Source organism: Numida meleagris, chromosome 1 (assembly GCF_002078875.1).
Source record: "Numida meleagris isolate 19003 breed g44 Domestic line chromosome 1, NumMel1.0, whole genome shotgun sequence".
Classification (NCBI taxonomy): Eukaryota; Metazoa; Chordata; class Aves; order Galliformes; family Numididae; genus Numida; species Numida meleagris.
In genome coordinates, this window is record NC_034409.1 from 81591443 (window position 1) to 81607490 (window position 16048).

The 16048-nt window shown below is 40.1% G+C and overlaps 3 protein-coding genes and 1 long non-coding RNA gene across 8 annotated transcripts in view; 3 read left to right on the forward strand and 1 right to left on the reverse strand.

The window, feature by feature from the left end:
• Positions 1–1076, forward strand: LOC110399945. The gene is made up of 2 exons (XR_002439483.1): positions 1–123; positions 428–1076. It is a non-coding gene; the product is annotated as an uncharacterized LOC110399945 (long non-coding RNA).
• LOC110399916 (thiamine transporter 1-like) overlaps positions 1–9343 on the forward strand; it is a 25149-nt gene extending 15806 nt beyond the window's left edge. Inside the window, exons 4-8 of one of the 3 annotated variants that reach the window (XM_021399364.1) lie at positions 2563–2723; positions 3243–4226; positions 6668–6814; positions 7422–7576; positions 8163–9343. In XM_021399364.1, the coding sequence (XP_021255039.1) occupies positions 2563–2723; positions 3243–4226; positions 6668–6814; positions 7422–7576; positions 8163–8325 (1610 nt within the window). In that variant the 3' untranslated portion in view covers positions 8326–9343. The remainder of the gene's footprint in view (positions 1–2562; positions 2724–3242; positions 4227–6667; positions 6815–7421; positions 7577–8162) is intronic. The other 2 variants (XM_021399373.1, XM_021399383.1) reach the window with 2 other exon arrangements.
• BLZF1 (basic leucine zipper nuclear factor 1) lies at positions 9890–15960 on the reverse strand. Of its 2 annotated transcripts, none has more exons than XM_021399400.1 (7): positions 15876–15960; positions 15396–15452; positions 13906–14345; positions 13294–13493; positions 11613–11741; positions 10822–11041; positions 9890–10496 (listed from the first exon to the last, which is right to left on the reverse strand). In XM_021399400.1, exons 2-7 carry the CDS (start codon positions 15412–15414, stop codon positions 10311–10313), a joined length of 1194 nt encoding a protein of 397 aa, XP_021255075.1. In that variant the 5' UTR covers positions 15415–15452; positions 15876–15960; the 3' UTR covers positions 9890–10310. The 2 variants fall into 2 exon arrangements, with proteins under 2 accessions (XP_021255075.1, XP_021255084.1); XM_021399409.1 differs by lacking the exon at positions 15876–15960 and adding an exon at positions 15671–15869.
• NME7 (NME/NM23 family member 7) overlaps positions 15949–16048 on the forward strand; it is a 90545-nt gene continuing 90445 nt past the window's right edge. Inside the window, exon 1 of one of the 2 annotated variants that reach the window (XM_021399413.1) lies at positions 15949–16037. In XM_021399413.1, the coding sequence (XP_021255088.1) occupies positions 16035–16037 (3 nt within the window). In that variant the 5' untranslated portion in view covers positions 15949–16034. The remainder of the gene's footprint in view (positions 16038–16048) is intronic. The other variant, XM_021399423.1, reaches the window with a different exon arrangement.

Sequence of the window (16048 nt, forward strand, 5' to 3'; positions counted from 1 at the left end):
GGGAGGCGCTGTTGCCATGGCAACACTGCCGGTGCCGCGCCGGGCCGGGCCGCGCGCTGAGTACCAGCTGGGCCCGGAGGGGAGGGCCTGGGGCCTCAGAGGCCTCCGTTGATGGGACAAGGGGTAACGGCTTTAAACTAAATTTAGATTATGCGTTATGGAGAAATTTGTCACACATAGGGTGGTGAGGCACTGTCATGGGCTGCCCAGAGAAGCTGTGGGTGCCCAATCCCTGGGGGTGCTGAAGGCCGGGTTTGGTGGGGCCCTGGGCAGCTGAACTGGTGGGTGGGGGCTTGGACATGGATGGGCTTTAAGGGCCCTTCCAACCCAACTATTCTATGAAACTGAAGACCTGAGATTCTCTAAAAACTTTTGGTCCCTCCTGAAGCTGAGCGCTTTAATTCTTACTTCTTAATTCCCTGAACAGATCAGGAGCTGATTCAGGATCTTCTGGAACAAGGTCATAAAACTGAACTGACAGTATCTCTTCAGCCACGACTACAAAATGCTATGACAGAAGAGATTTAACTTACACTACCCTCCTTTGTTATACGCGTCATAAGAAAATATATGAAACGTGTTCACTATTAAGCAGCAGAGATTGTCATGAATGTGTTTTCTTTAAGGCACAATTCAGTTTTGTACCTTTTAAAACTGCTCAACCGTAGTTATAAAGAAGAATAGGAGAAATAGTTCTTCCTGCTGAGTATGTCCTAGGGTAAGGTAACCTCTGTTAGGTATGTGTCCTACCCAGGGCAAAGGAGTTTGGGAAGGGGCTTTTCCAAGCAAAAAAGTTTGTGTCTCTTGTGAGAAGAAGTCCGTGTAAAACGTGAGGGGAAATAGATGTGGCATAGAAAGTCAAGACAAGAATCAGAACAAGCCTTGAAAATTTTAACTCAAGAGTAACCTGGTGTGAATAAGTGATTATCCCAGCAAATGGTAGCTAAACAGAAATGAGAGTTGGGAATAAAAAATGTTCAAATTTCCTTGAACAAAGTATGGTTCAAACAATAAGGAGCTTTCATAAAGATTGTATATGAACAAGCTTGCAATAAAAGTACCAAACCTTATAACTATTCTTTCCTTGTAACTAAATCTTGACTAAATTTCGAGATCTAAAAGAGCAACACTCTTGTCAAGCATGGAACACAGAGTTGTGAGAGTCAGAACTGTGATTGTGTGAGTACATAACTGAGAACTCAATAATGCTCATCTGGATATAAAATAAAAGCTTGCAGGAGGTTAAGCAGCAGATTCTGGATGTTACAAAACATATGACAAGATGCTTAGACAGAGTGGGAAGCCCAGGTGCAACCCTTCCTGTCTGGAACAGCAGGGCAGGTCGAACAGCCAGAGCTGTCCCACCACTCCAGGGCCATCCAGGCTCAGAGCCAGTTCCTGCACCCCATGTTGTGCTGCCGTGTGCTTACACTCATGTAGAGATCTTCTATTGTTTTGTAAGGATGCAAAGTCATTATACGAGAGAGACATGTGGAAGTGGCAACTTCCAGGTTACAGCAGAGGGCGGAAAGAGGAAAGGAACTTTTGAACAGCTTCCTTTTATATTGCTTCTATAAGCAATTAGAAACAAATTAGGGAATGAATGATGAGTGGCTAACGCTGTAAAAAGAACAGAATCGGCTGTCTGGTCTGTGTCTCCACACACCTTCAACCCTTTCATGTCTTTAGATGCGAGTGAGTGATTCAGGCGGGCACCCTGGCTTCCAACAAGAGCCATTGGTGCCTGTGTGCTGTACAGTCCAAAGACCGTTTGAAAGATTTTATCTTTTTGGTGGCTCATCTTCAGTTTTGTCATGAGTTTGACTATATCCAGCCTGATTAACTGGCTACTATTTCCCATCATTACCCTCATCAGCCATTCAAACCAGAACGGAATCTTTCTTACAGCAGCCTCACATGGTGTCTGTATGACTTCCTTACCCCAGGTATTAGTGGAGGTAACATGGTGTGAATGCTGGCTGCTTGTACATGTTTGGTGATGGTAGCAGAAGGCTCCTGCCCAGTCAATGAATGTCTTCTCATTTTAATAGCTCATTATTGGAAGCTTTTTGATGACTCCATCTCTTTTAAGCCACAGCATGGATCTTCCAGAACTTGTGAATCCCACAGCTTTGTAATGTAACTTTAAATAGGTTACAGTTTATTTAAAGGAGAGGGGGGCAGGTAGGTAAAGAGCAACACTTAGGATGTAAAACACACCTGGGAGCAGTGAAAGCTCATAATACTTCTAAAAATGAAAAAATAGTGAACTCTTTGTTAAAAAAGGAGAATACCAATTAGGAGATTGTGTGTTCTAAAGTCTGTAAGAGAGATGCTATGTCACCTTGCCTTGTTTTGACTCAAGTCTTCCTCCTTCTAGTGAGAGCTGGAAAGGCCAAAACCATTCATATTTTTAAATCCTTGCTTCTGAGCTGCTGTGGCACTGCCTTACATGGCTGTACCGATACTGGTCACCAATTCAATCTGGATGCCATGGGAGATAGCCATGTTCTGTGCTGGTGTGTCGCTGGAGTTTTAAAATGATTTTTCCTTCTTTCATAGCAGTACTCTACCACAGCACCAAAATGAGTGAAAACGAGGACCAAGGTGATCTGGCAAACATGGATGATTTAACAGAAAGAGAAGAATATGAGGATGACTTTGAAAAAGACCTTGAATGGCTAATTAATGAAGAGGAAAAAGAAAACCTTGGTGGAAGAGAGGTATTTGTTAAATTAAATGCTAGTCTTCTTATTTAGAAGGCCAAAAGAGTATATATTAGGAATTCTAAGCACAAAGTTCAGTGTGGTTTGAGATGTGTTGGTATGCTCGCTGAATTTTGACAAGAAAGGCGATTTGGAATGACAGCAAAAATTAATCCAGTGACCTGGTTAGTTTGCTTACAGTTGTCTTAAAACAAAAAATTAAGTATTCCTTGAAAATATGTTTGGTACAAAAGTGCTTCTGCTTTCAGTGCAGGCTCCTTTGAGTACTTGCGCAGCACGTTGCTCTGTTTTCACATTGTCACTGATTGCTTCAGTGCTCAAGCCATGGTTAGTTAAGAAAATGTTATTAGTTATTAGTGCCAAAAAAGCTATCTGCTAAGACTTTCTCTATTTGATAGCCTCTTTTAAAATATATGTGGTTAGTACTGCTTCCCTCTTTCACTCTTTCTTTTCTATTTCTTGGATACTATTCTTTGTTGAAATAATAAATTGAGATAAATAGCTTATTTTTTTCAGACTCCTGAAAAGAAAGAAGGTGACACTGAGGGAAAAAATGTTAAAGTTGTGGCAACCTTTGAGGAGGACTGTGAGAAAATGGAAAAAAATCCAGATGAGCTTTCAGAAGAAGGCATAGATGTGAAAGTGAAACCCCACGTGGAAGAAAGTTTGGTGTCCAGGTCTGACATGAAAGAGGGAGACCAGGTTTCTGATACTGATAGTGAATGCTCCATGCAGGAATCCAAGCTGGAAAACCAACAGGAACTGGATGAGGAAGCAGATGAAGAAATAAAGCGTTATGTCTTGGAAAAGATTGAGGAAGCCAACAAACTCCTGGAGAATCAGGCTCCTGTGGGTGAGAACAGAGAGCGGAAATTAAAATTTAAGGATACGTTGGTGGATCTTGAAGTTCCTCCTCTTGAAGATGCTGAAGTTGATAAAACAGACCTTGCAGAAGGAGATGATGTTTCAACTAAGCTGTCTCAGTTGCATATTTCTAATGAAACGGGACCTGAAAGCGCATCACTTTCATTACATGCTGGCAAGAACGAAGAACAGAAGAATGGTAAAGTCCTAGTGGAAAAAGATGGAAAGTTTGAACTCTTGAGTTTACGTGATATTGAAAGCCAGGGCTTTTTGCCCCCAATAAGTGTTTCTTTCACTGATATTGAAACTCAATGTACATCTCCAAAATCTTCACACCTTAGCTCTTCTGGCGCTGTCTCTCGAAGGAAGGAAGTACGTCCAGTAAGACCAGGCATACATTCTTTTTCTCCTGCTGCAGAAGAGCATGCCTTTTTTCCTAAGCCTCCGTCTAACCCAAAACATCGCCCAAATTCTGCTATCAATGCTGCAAGAGGTCTGGGAAAAAGGAAGACTCCGCCAAGAGTGCAGTCTGCAAATGTGCCCTTGAGAAGCTCCACTTACTGCCTTTCTCCCAGACAAAAAGAACTACGGAAGCAGTTAGAACAAAGGAAGGAAAAACTTAGGAAAGAGGTAAAGGTACAGAGGCAACAAGCAGATCACAGCGACCATCACATTCCTCTGCCTCACAAAGGCCACATGTTCACAGCATTTACTCTGTTCCTCTGTGATAAAAGAGGCAGTAATAATATTAATTCTCTTGAGTTTGTATAGAATCTCTTAAAACTCCTTTCCTTTTCTTAAAACAAACCCAAACCCAACAGAGTTACAGATAATGGCATAGGATTATACCTTGCTCACAGGAGAAGCTAAATATTTCTTTAATATATCCCTCATAAATAGGCTTTCTTTTGCTTTATTGTACTCACAGTTTTTGCTTATTGGCTCCCTCTACATTCCATTGCAAGCCCTTTATTTGCTGGAACATTGTACATGGTATCACATCTACATTGCAATGTAATCTGTGGAGAAAGCTAACATAACCACAGTCATGCAGGTGTACGTTTGGATGCTGATGAAGCAGGTAATAGACAACTATCATATGGGAGAGTGTTTAGTCATAAAATAAGACTTTATGCGGGTCAGTGACTGTGGGAACTATGAACAAAGGAGTGCACACACTTAATATGTATGGAAGAATTGAAAAGGAGCATGCCTTGTTGGTTGTATGAGATGCATGCAGGTAATAACACCTTGAATGATAGTGTAACAGGATACTTTTTTTTCCTATGAAGATTTTGTATGGGCGAGTGTTGTAGTCAATTTTCTTAATGAGTTTGTTGCCAAGTGGAATTTTTTCCCTTTCTCTGTGATTGAATACTGAAAGGAAGAAAATATTCCCAGGACAGAGGTTGTTATTCTTGTGTCTATACAGGGCAATTTAAAAAGTGTGTGTGGGGGGAAAGTGTATTTTAAAAAATCAAATCACTATCTATTGAGGACGTACATACCCTCAAAATTTAATTATTTCCTCAGCTTCTTATTCAGAAAAACATTTAATAGCAGAGTCAGCTTCTGACAGCTGTTAACAGGAGCTTCTTAAATCTTTAGTGGAGTCTTTAAAAACACTGCTGCTTTGCTTCACTTTGATGATACAATTGCAAAAAGGAAAAGGTAGCTTGCTATGTATGTTGTGACCTGTTTTTCTACTTAAGAGTTAAAGATTTTTTTTAAGAGCAACATTTCAATTCACAAATTCTATGTGAGTGAGCATAATAATGGTCATATTTAAAAATGTTCATTTGAGACCTGACAGGTCGTTTGGATTCTACTCAAACTGTTCACACTCCTCTCGGGTTTCAGTCAGGTGCTTTAAATCTAAGGTCAGTGTTTGAATAGAAAGGTCATGGAAGCATCTACCAATTTGCTGTGCCATGATGTTCTAAATGAGCTGGTTATGTAGTTTCAAAGGCCTTTCAATCCATGAAAATAGCTCTAGCCTGCTTTATTTGAAAAGATTGCTGAGGTGTAGGTCAGTAATGAGGGGTGTGAAATGTGAAGAGTTACTGATGTGTTTTATTTGTACAGAGAAGTCTAGATCTCTTGACCACATACTTCACACATTTAAAGGAAGTAGTTGTTTAGGCTAACAGTGTGTGCGCGCTACATCTCTGTTGGCCAATTTATGAAGAAGGTAAGAATGTAGTACTTTATTTCTTCATTCATGAAGGAGGACAAACGCTTGATGTTTTTCATAGGCATGAAACATTCTTGACAGTATTGGACTCCATCTGCCTCATTTTGGGTGGGTTTCTTTCAGTAAAGTAGAAACTGTCTGCAGTCTGTGTAGGTAGGAGGATATCATCTATTTGCAAGAAGACTATTGCAATGAGTGGGGTTATCAAAATGTGGTAAAATGTCCTCATCAGCTTTCTGAAGCATTGTTTGAAATCTTTTCTCCTGTCTGTACGTAGTTGTTAGCTACAGTGTGATTAATAATTAGAAGAAGAGAGTTCTCAATTTTGTAAACATTAATTCATTTTGTGAACTTGTGAACGGTGCTGAGCTATTGACACATCCCTAAGTAAGTTTATTACAACTTCATGCACAGAAAAAAATCCCTATTAATAAGGTAGTGCCAGCGTTCCATAAGTAGTTAAATATTCTTTTGGATTTAGTGGCCTTTCAAGTCAGAGAGTTTCTTTAATTTTTAAAATGCATCAGTTAACTGTGATTGCCTTCAAATCAGTTCAGCTGGGCAGATGACCATTTGAAAGTTCTGACCTGTTGCTTTTGAAACATTCATGAGTTGAGATGTGTCATGGAAATGATGGTAATCACAGAAAGCAGTTAGACTGGAGGTATCTATATGTAACCTGAAGCCCCAGCGATGTGCTTGGACTAGTTTCTTCCTAAAGATTGTACCAACTAGCTGCAGTCTGGTTACCCCTTTTAATCAATATTTTTGTAAGATATAATTCAAATTACTCATTTATTGTCCATTGGGACAATAAGGCCTTCACAGATTAAGGCAATCATTTTAACAAGTAACATTTTATTCGCTCTTCATTTCATACAAGGAAGAAGAAAGGAAAAAAGAACAAGAAGAACAGAAGAGAAGGGAGAATGAGATGGTGTTTAGAGCTTGGTTGCAGAAGAAGAAAGAACAAGTGCAAGAAGAAAAGCGAATTCGTCGCGCAAAGGAGCTAGAAAACTTGAACAGCAAGGTAAGGTCACCCTAATGTAGGACTGGGAGTCTTACTGGTCTGGTTCCATTTGTAAACCTGTTTTCTTAGCTAAGTCTATGAAAATTGACAGTGATGGGAATCTTTTTTTAGTGAAGAGCTAGACTGACCTGCATGTTCTTGATGGTTCTGCCTGGCAAGTTGGCTGGTGTCATACAGGCTCTATATGTGAACTTATTCACACAATAAAATCACAGGAGATACAGTGATGCCCTTTTTTAGCAGCTGGATGACTTGATTGAGCCCAGCTGTGAACAGGCCAGAAAACCCTTTGAAATTTATTCCATACCATCAGAGCTTGTTGGCAATCAGCTAATGCATGTGACCTGACCAGAAAATAGTGATTCAGATGCTCTGAAGTTCTTCTGTGTTCCAACAACAAGCTGGAAATGCTAAATTCTGTATTTTTTATAACATGCTGCTTTGAATGCTTTCTCATGTATTTATTCCATGACAGATAGCATATGGACATTTGCTTACAAGTTTCTCTAATGTCGATGGGAGATGCCAGCAGAGCTCCAAAATTATAATATGATTAATATAAAGGTTGTTTAATGATAAGCCTTGTGCATATGTCTTATTTAAATAGGAGAGAAACAGAAATCCAGAAGAAGCATTCAAGTTATGGCTTAAAAAAAAGCACCAAGAACACATGAAAGAGAAGCAAATAGAAATTTTGAGACAGCAAGCAGAGGGAATTACATTTTTTCCAAGGACAGAGGAATGCAACAGAGCTTTTAAAGAGTGAGTAGAATCCTAGGGAATCCATTTTGAAAATGTCATAGTTTATCTACGCAGACTGTCATTTTGTGGTATGTTGTTACTGCTGATCATTTTTTTTTGTGATTACTATATATTAGCTATTATATATATGTGTGTGTATATATATACATAAATATATTAACTTATACCGTAGCAAAAATATATCAATTCCTTCGTATTGTTCAACGTTGTGAAATAGCTCGTCAGAGCCTGAGCTGAACTAGCAAACTGCTTTTGCTGAAAAAGGAAGATCCTTCTTCCCTATCCCTTTTTGCCAGTTGTACAGCAGTCTTGTGCAGATTCAGTACACTGAACAGGCAGAAAGTTAATCTGTTAAAACCTTTTTTTTTTTTTAATTTAAAAAGGGGGAGTGCATAGGGAAACGTGGGTGCAGCACCGGGAGTATTGGGATGAAGCAGCGCCTCCCATGTTTGGGACAGATAGGCTTGGCCGTAACACCTTAATTCTGCAGGACCAGGTGGCTCTATTTAAATGAGGCCAAGCCTCCTCTGAATGGATGAAATAAAACTTTCAATTTTATCTGTCAGTCGTGTTTCTCTCTCTACAGATGGCTAAAACGGAAGAGAGAAGAAAAGCGAGCGGAAGAACTGGCAGCTAAAGAGACAGCAAGGCAGCTTAGATTAGAAGCTAGAAGAGCAAAACAGATGCAGAACATCCACAGCATTAGTTCAGAACCTAGATCTTTTCGCTTCAGAGACAATTACAGTTGAAAACTTGGAGGTAACCACTGAGTTGCTGGGGACAACCCTCTTAATTTTTATGACTTGAGCTACTGCTCTTTATAGCTACTGACTTTGTGGTGTTTTTAAAGCTTTCTAGCAAGTTTAACAGTCCCCTTCATTAATGGTTTTGCTACTTATTTATAATTAATTTTATTGAAAAGCCTGCTTTTATGCACAACTCAGGGATCATCTTGGTTTGACCAAATCTACACGAGAGCGAGATCTGTTTGTGGGGTGGCAAATACTATTTCCTTTAAAAGGCACTTTATACTGAACTCCACCGTGAATTCCTGGATGCAGGCTATTATTATGTAAAATGTTGAATTTTTGCTGGATTGATATTGCTAATTGCTGCTTGTGATGAGTGTGCAACTCGTGGTGTTGGAAAATACTTTCTGGAATCTTTGCCACTTTCTATTAGCCTGTGGACCAGCTGTTCTGGCCCAGCTGGAGGACTATTCTAACTCAGGGGAAGTGGTTACTAAAGGCTAACGTGTATGTGAACGTGCAAGTTTTTGAAACTTTATTTCTGTGGGTCAAACTGATGCATTCATATTCAGTAGTTTTCTATTCCATGAAATGAAAGATAATGTAAATTATGACCTTTTCCAATATCAAGGAAGTTGGATTCCTTGTGTACATTTCCATGTTTGCTACATTTATTCGAATAAACCGTCACCTTGATATTGGGAACTCTTGATAGAGAATGCGCTGAAGTGACTGATTAAATCAAAGTTAGCTGCAGAGAATGCAGGGTCTGAAATGAGCTGTATTAAATCCAAAATTGTAACTTGTACGCAAAGGAAATTTATTGTATTCTTCATGCAAACCAAAGCATGCCCAAGAACAGCAAGAACTTGCAACTTACACATTCTGATCATGGTATGAGATTTAAAGAAAAAAAGTGTGGAAGCAGCCCTTGTAGAAACCCTTTTCCTAAACTAGACACAACCTATGGTAAATCTGGGAGCGAAACAAAATTAAAATGCTTATTTGCATCCTTCTAGTTTTCCTCCTCTGTTTCCTCTATGTCCTCTGTCTTTGGATTTAGCAGGTCAGCTGCAGGAGTATTTATTTGAACTTATATCACAATAACACAATCAGAGTAAAAAAATATTTTTTACTAATACTTGTGCAAACATAGTGCTTATCTTCAGCTTCCCTAACACCCAGGAAGACCGTGGGCAAGGAATGAACTCCCATGCTAGTTCAGCTTTCAACACTGTGTGAGGTGTACCAGTGTTTCTTTTCTGAGGATCGACTGCTTAACAGCATGACTCTGGAAGATGAGAGGGAAAAGCCATTGTTTCACCTTCATGAAAATACAAGAATATCACTCCACAGCTTTCAAGAAACCATTTAAAACCAGTTACTATTTATATGTTGTAGCTAGAGTTCATTCAAGCTCTTCTCCTCTTCACACTCTTTTAAAACTTACAGCTATAAAGACTCATTGCATACACTCCTTATGTCTAAATTTAAAAGGCTGAACATAAACTTGAGGACAGTTCATCACCTTGGATAATATTAAAGAACCATGGAGCTGACTGTGTTCTATTGACCTTTGATTATTTATTTCTTACTATTTAAAAATATAGCACTTCCTTTGGTATAGTTTACGCTTTTGCTTCCCTCTAAAGATGAATTCATTAAGATTTGCTAATAAGATTGTCAAACTTTCATAGTCAGAGGGATCTCTGTGCTCTACAAATTAGACCAGCATAAAGTCTTTGGTCTTGCCTTTGTAGAAGGAAGTAAGTAGCTTTTCAAACTGAAAAGCAGTAAAGTATCCCACAGACTAGGAAGTCCTGTCAGTCCCTGACTTCAAGAGGCAGAAGAGCAGAAAATGGAGGATTTCCAATTTTAAACCCACTCATATGGAAAGAAACAGGAAAAAGGGAAGCCTGCTGAACACCAGCTCGTGGGATTCTTCAGAAAGAGCACATGTGCAGTTGTAAACATTAGCCGTGTTTTTAAAGGGCTATCAGCTCTCCTTGACAGTGATCACAACAATTGAAAGTTATATCTTCATATCTTGTATATGGGTGAAACCTTCCAATATTCTTCTTTGTAGAAAGGAAGGAAGAGGGAGAAGTCTCAGAAAAAGAAGCTTCTGTTGATGTTTCTGTACGTGCAGCTGGATCCAGTACACGCAGCACCTAAGGAAGGAAAAGCTGAGAATGAAAATTTATCCACTAAGCTTAATAGGATTTATCCTTCTGTAACAGCGAGGAAGGCTTTCTGCTCAAAAGCAGAGTTTTTCAACTTTATTTCCAACAGTACACATCTTATTTACGTTGTTGTGCTTATTCTTCCATGTTTTTGATTTTTAAACACCAGACAACTCCATCCAGCATGTCTCCCCCGCAAGCCATTTTTAAATACAGTATTAAGTAGTTGCCACAAAACAAGGCTTTTCTTTCTGCAAACATGACCCCGACCCTGTGCTGTGTTGAAAGACTGAGTTATACGAAGGGTTCTTACCCTTTCAGCCATTTTCTCAGCAGGGGTATTGCAAAACTCCACAGCCGTTGAAGTCTTTTTTGGACTGCTAGTTCCAACATTTCCAAGAAGATGTGAGCTTACAGCTTTGGCTAGTTTACAGTTCACAGCCGCTAGCTCTGTTGTAGTGTAAGGCTGGGCACTAGGATAGTATGTCTGCTGTCTCCCCCACTGAAGAGAAACCATCAGCTCCTCCAGCAGCCTGCAGAGAAAGGCAAAAACTAGTGGTTTTCATATTCCATATTATCAGCACAGATGCTTCAGAGGAATCTTCTTTCCCCCAAACTTGCTGTACAAGTCAAATGTTAACCAAAAAAATTTTTAAGTATTTAAAGCAAGGAGGCAAAGCAGGTTATTCTCAAAGGCAAGAACTCACCAATGCAGAATTTTAATACTGGTAAAAATTAAAAGATATTTGTCAGACTAAAAAAATCATTGCAGGTAAAAGAATCTGTTAGTTTTGGAAAGAGATAGAAGAGACTTGAAGTCAAGACAGTAAGTGATTGAACATCATTTCTGCGGAGGTGAGAGATGTTAGTTCCACAGCATGTGACCCCCAAGAACTCACACCTCTATGGAATGTTGAGGAAAGAATTAATGCTACTTTGGCTTTCAACTCTGACAATGAAAAGCAGCTATACTAATCATCAGCATGTCTGTTTTTATTTAAATATCACAGGAGTAAGGGAAAGTTATTTGATTCTTCTCCAGCCCAGAATAAACAGACAGAAATGAGAAATTAGCAGAGGTAGTCTGGATTAGAAAAATCATACTTTTGTGTATGAATCATTTCTTGACGGAACTGATCACGTTCATTCAACAGATCCTGGATTGCACTCTGTGCATCTCTGGTTTGACGCTGAAGAATTGCTCTGGTATTGGTCAGCTCATCAGCCATGACCCTGCAAAAGAAATCTCCAGTTAGTAATTTAAGTGAGCGGTTTGAAAGTCACCTTCACTCTACTGCAGACAGTATTTAATCAGCTCAGACTAAGGATTAAGCTGCCATTCCCCTTCCTTCTCCATGCAGGGCCTATATCAACCTAATTACAAAGGACATGTATTAAGAGCAATTTCTGTTCAACTACAGTCAACACAAGTGCAAAACTATGCTTCGACTTGCTGGGTTTAAACTATCTAATGCCACTCTATACAAATGGGTAAGTGAACATGGTGGACAAACACCCTGACAGATAAAGCTGAATACATTTTGTTTTACTGACAGGGTTCTTGCAAGTACACTATCATCACATCTTTTCACAGTCATCTCTAAAGATGACAGCTTTGGCTGCAGACTGCATTTACCGCTTGGCTTCTCTCATGGAGCAATACCTAAATGTTAAATGCACCAGATAGAAGCATGCGAGAGCTGCAAACGAGAAAGCCCTAGTGATATTTTGCTGTGCTATGGTGACAGAATTGGCACTGACCCCTCAAACTGGTACTTCAATACCTGAGATACTGCAAATATGAAGAACAGAACGCATTCTAACAGCTACCAGTAAGAAATCCGAGACTTCAATGAATGAGAACATTACAATAGAAAAGGTGTTACTTTGAGCACATCTCCACACTGTTAAAAGTGTTACTGGATGTAAGTGTTACTGTTATATCCCTATCTTAGGGCTCATATTAATGCTGAAGAAACAAGTTAAACTAGGACAGTAACGCTTGCCTGGATGGTGCTATCACAACTGCTTGTTATTCACTCAATATGTCAAAACTGCTTAATATCAGCAACTTAAATGGTGGAGACTGTGTATTACCATTTCCTTGAAGCAGTAAGTCTTTTTCATAATATACGTCAAGCATTGCTAATTGAAATTCAGTGAGTTATATATGAGTACAGTAGAAGATTAAAATCCTAACACTATTTGCAGATCTGACAGATCATCTACACTTGGCGAGTTAAAAGTCTAATCCCTTGGCAAATGAGACTGACATTTAGACCAGCTTAAGATTTGCTTGTAACTCTTGCAGCGTATTGTTTTATGAGTACAGAAGTAACCGTAGGCTTCCTAGCACTAACACAACCAGTGTTTAATGAAGAGGTCTCCCTATTCTTCCATTCTCAGTTGCTGTTTCTAGTAGATCCTTGAAAAATTAATTAGCTTTTTTGCAAACTGATGATTGTATCATACTGCCAGTTGTCCTTGAAGATACTTTTAAAACCTAAACTGGACACAGTTGATCAGAAATAAGAACCTCTCTTACGTTAACAAGAACGGGAGTTAACATTTTAAGAGTATTACTCTAACACTTTTGAAAGGCAAAACTGTTGAGATTTACAAGGAGCTTACTTTCTTTATATCTCTTCAGTTGATTGAAACTTCATAGTAAGTGTCTTACAATAGCTGTATATATGCCCTCTGCATATATATGCACATTCCCAAGTGCTGCAGTGGGTGTATGTAATAAAAGCCTACAGAAAAATGGTGCTTTAAGTGGGAATACCTGCTTGCTAGGAATTTGCTTCGCCACACATCACATTGTATAGACATGCGCTCCAGCTGTTCAGACAACTGAGACAGGTTCCGGCCCAAGACTTCATTTTCTAGGATAAGCTGATTTTTCTCACGAGCCATCCGTTCAAAGTGATACTGCAGATCATCTCCAACAGAAGCAACAAGTAGTTTCTTCAGCTCCCGATTCACCTAGAATTAGACCAAACTATCTGATCATTACCAATATAGATTGAAACACTTTCTGTATGCAGTGCAACTTAGGCAAGTTACTTTTTGATATGTGCAGTTTCTGTTTCCAGAATGGAATGGACCCAAAGGAGAGATCTCTTTTTTTTTTTTTTTTTAACTAATCGTTGCGTTGAGGAGCAAAGTCTTTTTTCATAAAAGACATTTCCCTGCAGCCCTACAGTGCGTTTCTCCCAGGTTCGTGCTTTGATATTTCTATCTGCTGACAGAGACTTCTACTCTGTATAAGCTCAAAAGGAAAACGATTTGTTTCAAAGCTTCGGTGTCATAGTAGTTATCTTTGATTTTATCAGCAAACTAAATAAACCAAAGCAGCTCAGCTGTGTGAGAAAAAAAAAACCCTTTCATTTCTTACCTCTGTCTGTATACGCAGCTGATTAGAGAGACCTTCTTTATCCTGTAACAACCGCTTTTCTGAATTCTTTAGCTTTTCAATTGCATTTTTTAGCTCAGTCTGTTCTTTCTTGGGATCTGCAATCCCATCTGACTGATAGAAAGCATCTCCTTTATGTCCTGCCGATTTAGCTACTTTAGCATTTTTAGTTGGAACAACATGGGTGATAGCTGCTTTGGGGACTAATATACGCACAGCTTCCACCTCTACTGATTTATCAGCATGTATCTGCCCTAGCTGCAGAACTCCAGGACTCAGTGATGAGACTGCCTTTTTCTGCGGGCTGTGGCAGACGTGATGGTTTGTAGTGCTGGCTCCAGTGCTTACTTCCACCGATTCACCCGTCTGCTCTGTTTCCATGCCATCTCCAGGTCCTCGGATGGGTGACGAGGCATAGTCAACTACAATTCAGAAATAGTGGAAGAGGTTTACCATCTTAGTGTCATTGCAACTCTTCCCTTCATTTATGTACTTCAAAGGTGAAAGTTTTAATTTTACACCGCATGCATTAAACAGTCCTTTGCAGCAGGAGCTATCAAGCACAAATTAGAATCTAGAAAGCCTTTACTCAAGTGTGTGTTGCTAATTAAGACACATTCGCTGATGAATTGTATTAATTTCCTCCACAGAATATTAGCTAGATGCAGATATGATTAAGACTATTATGGAGAAAAACTCTTGACAACGTTACCTATGGACTGACAGCAAACTTCAGCTTTTGGAAGCTGACAAAAATCACAGCAGTCCCATTTAAAAATCATTGATATAAAGCTGCTATTAAGCTACATAGCTACTAACACCATAAAAAGTTTAAGAGGCTTTAAGGACTACGACGTGTTTTGAAGTAAAGGTTTAAAAAAGCCAACATGTCAGTTGCACTTCATTTTTAATCAATAGCCCCCAGTATTCCCAGCAAGGCTGCATTCTGGTCTAGATTCCCGAATTTGCCTGAAATTCATTTTACTGAAGCTCACTAAGTTTTTGGCTGAGTTAAATGCTATTATAGCAAGGTTTCCTCACAGACGGTGCGGCAGGAAAGCTTCTTACAACACTGCTATGCATACTGCCGTTATTTCTCACACTGCGGGCAGTACCATGGGCCTGCATCCTCTGTCCTAATCCTAATGCTAGATTTCAAAAACGCAGTAGTGTTGCCATTACACTGCTCTACTTTCATGATTCAAGCAGCGCCAGCAATTTCCAAAGACCAGAGAAGACTATCAGACAAGGATATATGCATTTAACCGCGCGAGTGGCAAACGTGGTTTTCCAGACAAAACCGCATTAGGAAATCTTGTTGAATTAACTGCTCATTTCGTGCAGTGAAAAACAAAAGTCATACAACAATGAAGTCACAGAACGATTACCTAAAAGCTAAAGAAATAAATCCTTAGAATTCAGGTTAAAGAACTTTTAATCCAGTCTGCTCAGATACCGCATCAAGCACCTACCTTTTTCTAGAGATGTCATTTTCTTGCTAGCAGTCGGCTCTTCTTAACTACGTAAGCCTGAGCAGGAAAGGAGAGGAGGGAAAAGCATCTTCAGCAAGTGAAGTTAATCTTGGGTTACCCTGTTTCCTAGTACAACCTCTAAAGTTCAGTTCAGTGGCACACTGATACACTGTTTACTGTGAGCTATAAGCGCTAAATAATTTAGAAGGTAAAAAGCCCACGCCAAAAGAAATGGAAAAAAAAGATCCAGAAAAGTTAAAAGAAAGATACGAGACTTCTGGCATTTGCTGCTTCTGTCACTGAGGGCTGAGCTTCAGCTTCCATCTCTTGCTCGTCCAGTTCCAGTTTCCATTCCTCAGATTTCTCCTTCCAGACTCTTTCCTTTTTGCAGGGAGCTCTCAGCCCACCCTCTGCAACTCCACCACACTCTCTCGAGCCCGAGCCCGAGCCCGAGCCCCAGCACGCGCCCCCAGACGTTACCAGCACACCCGCCTGCAGACTCCGCACCCGTCACCTCCGCCAGCGGCGCTGGGCAGCGGTTCCGGCTTCCGACTTCCGCTTCCGGCCGGAACCGCCTCGCGCCCAGCGCCGGGCGGGGCGTCGGTTGCCAGGGCCGCGGGAGGCGAGGCGGACGCCGCCATGGTGAGCGCCGG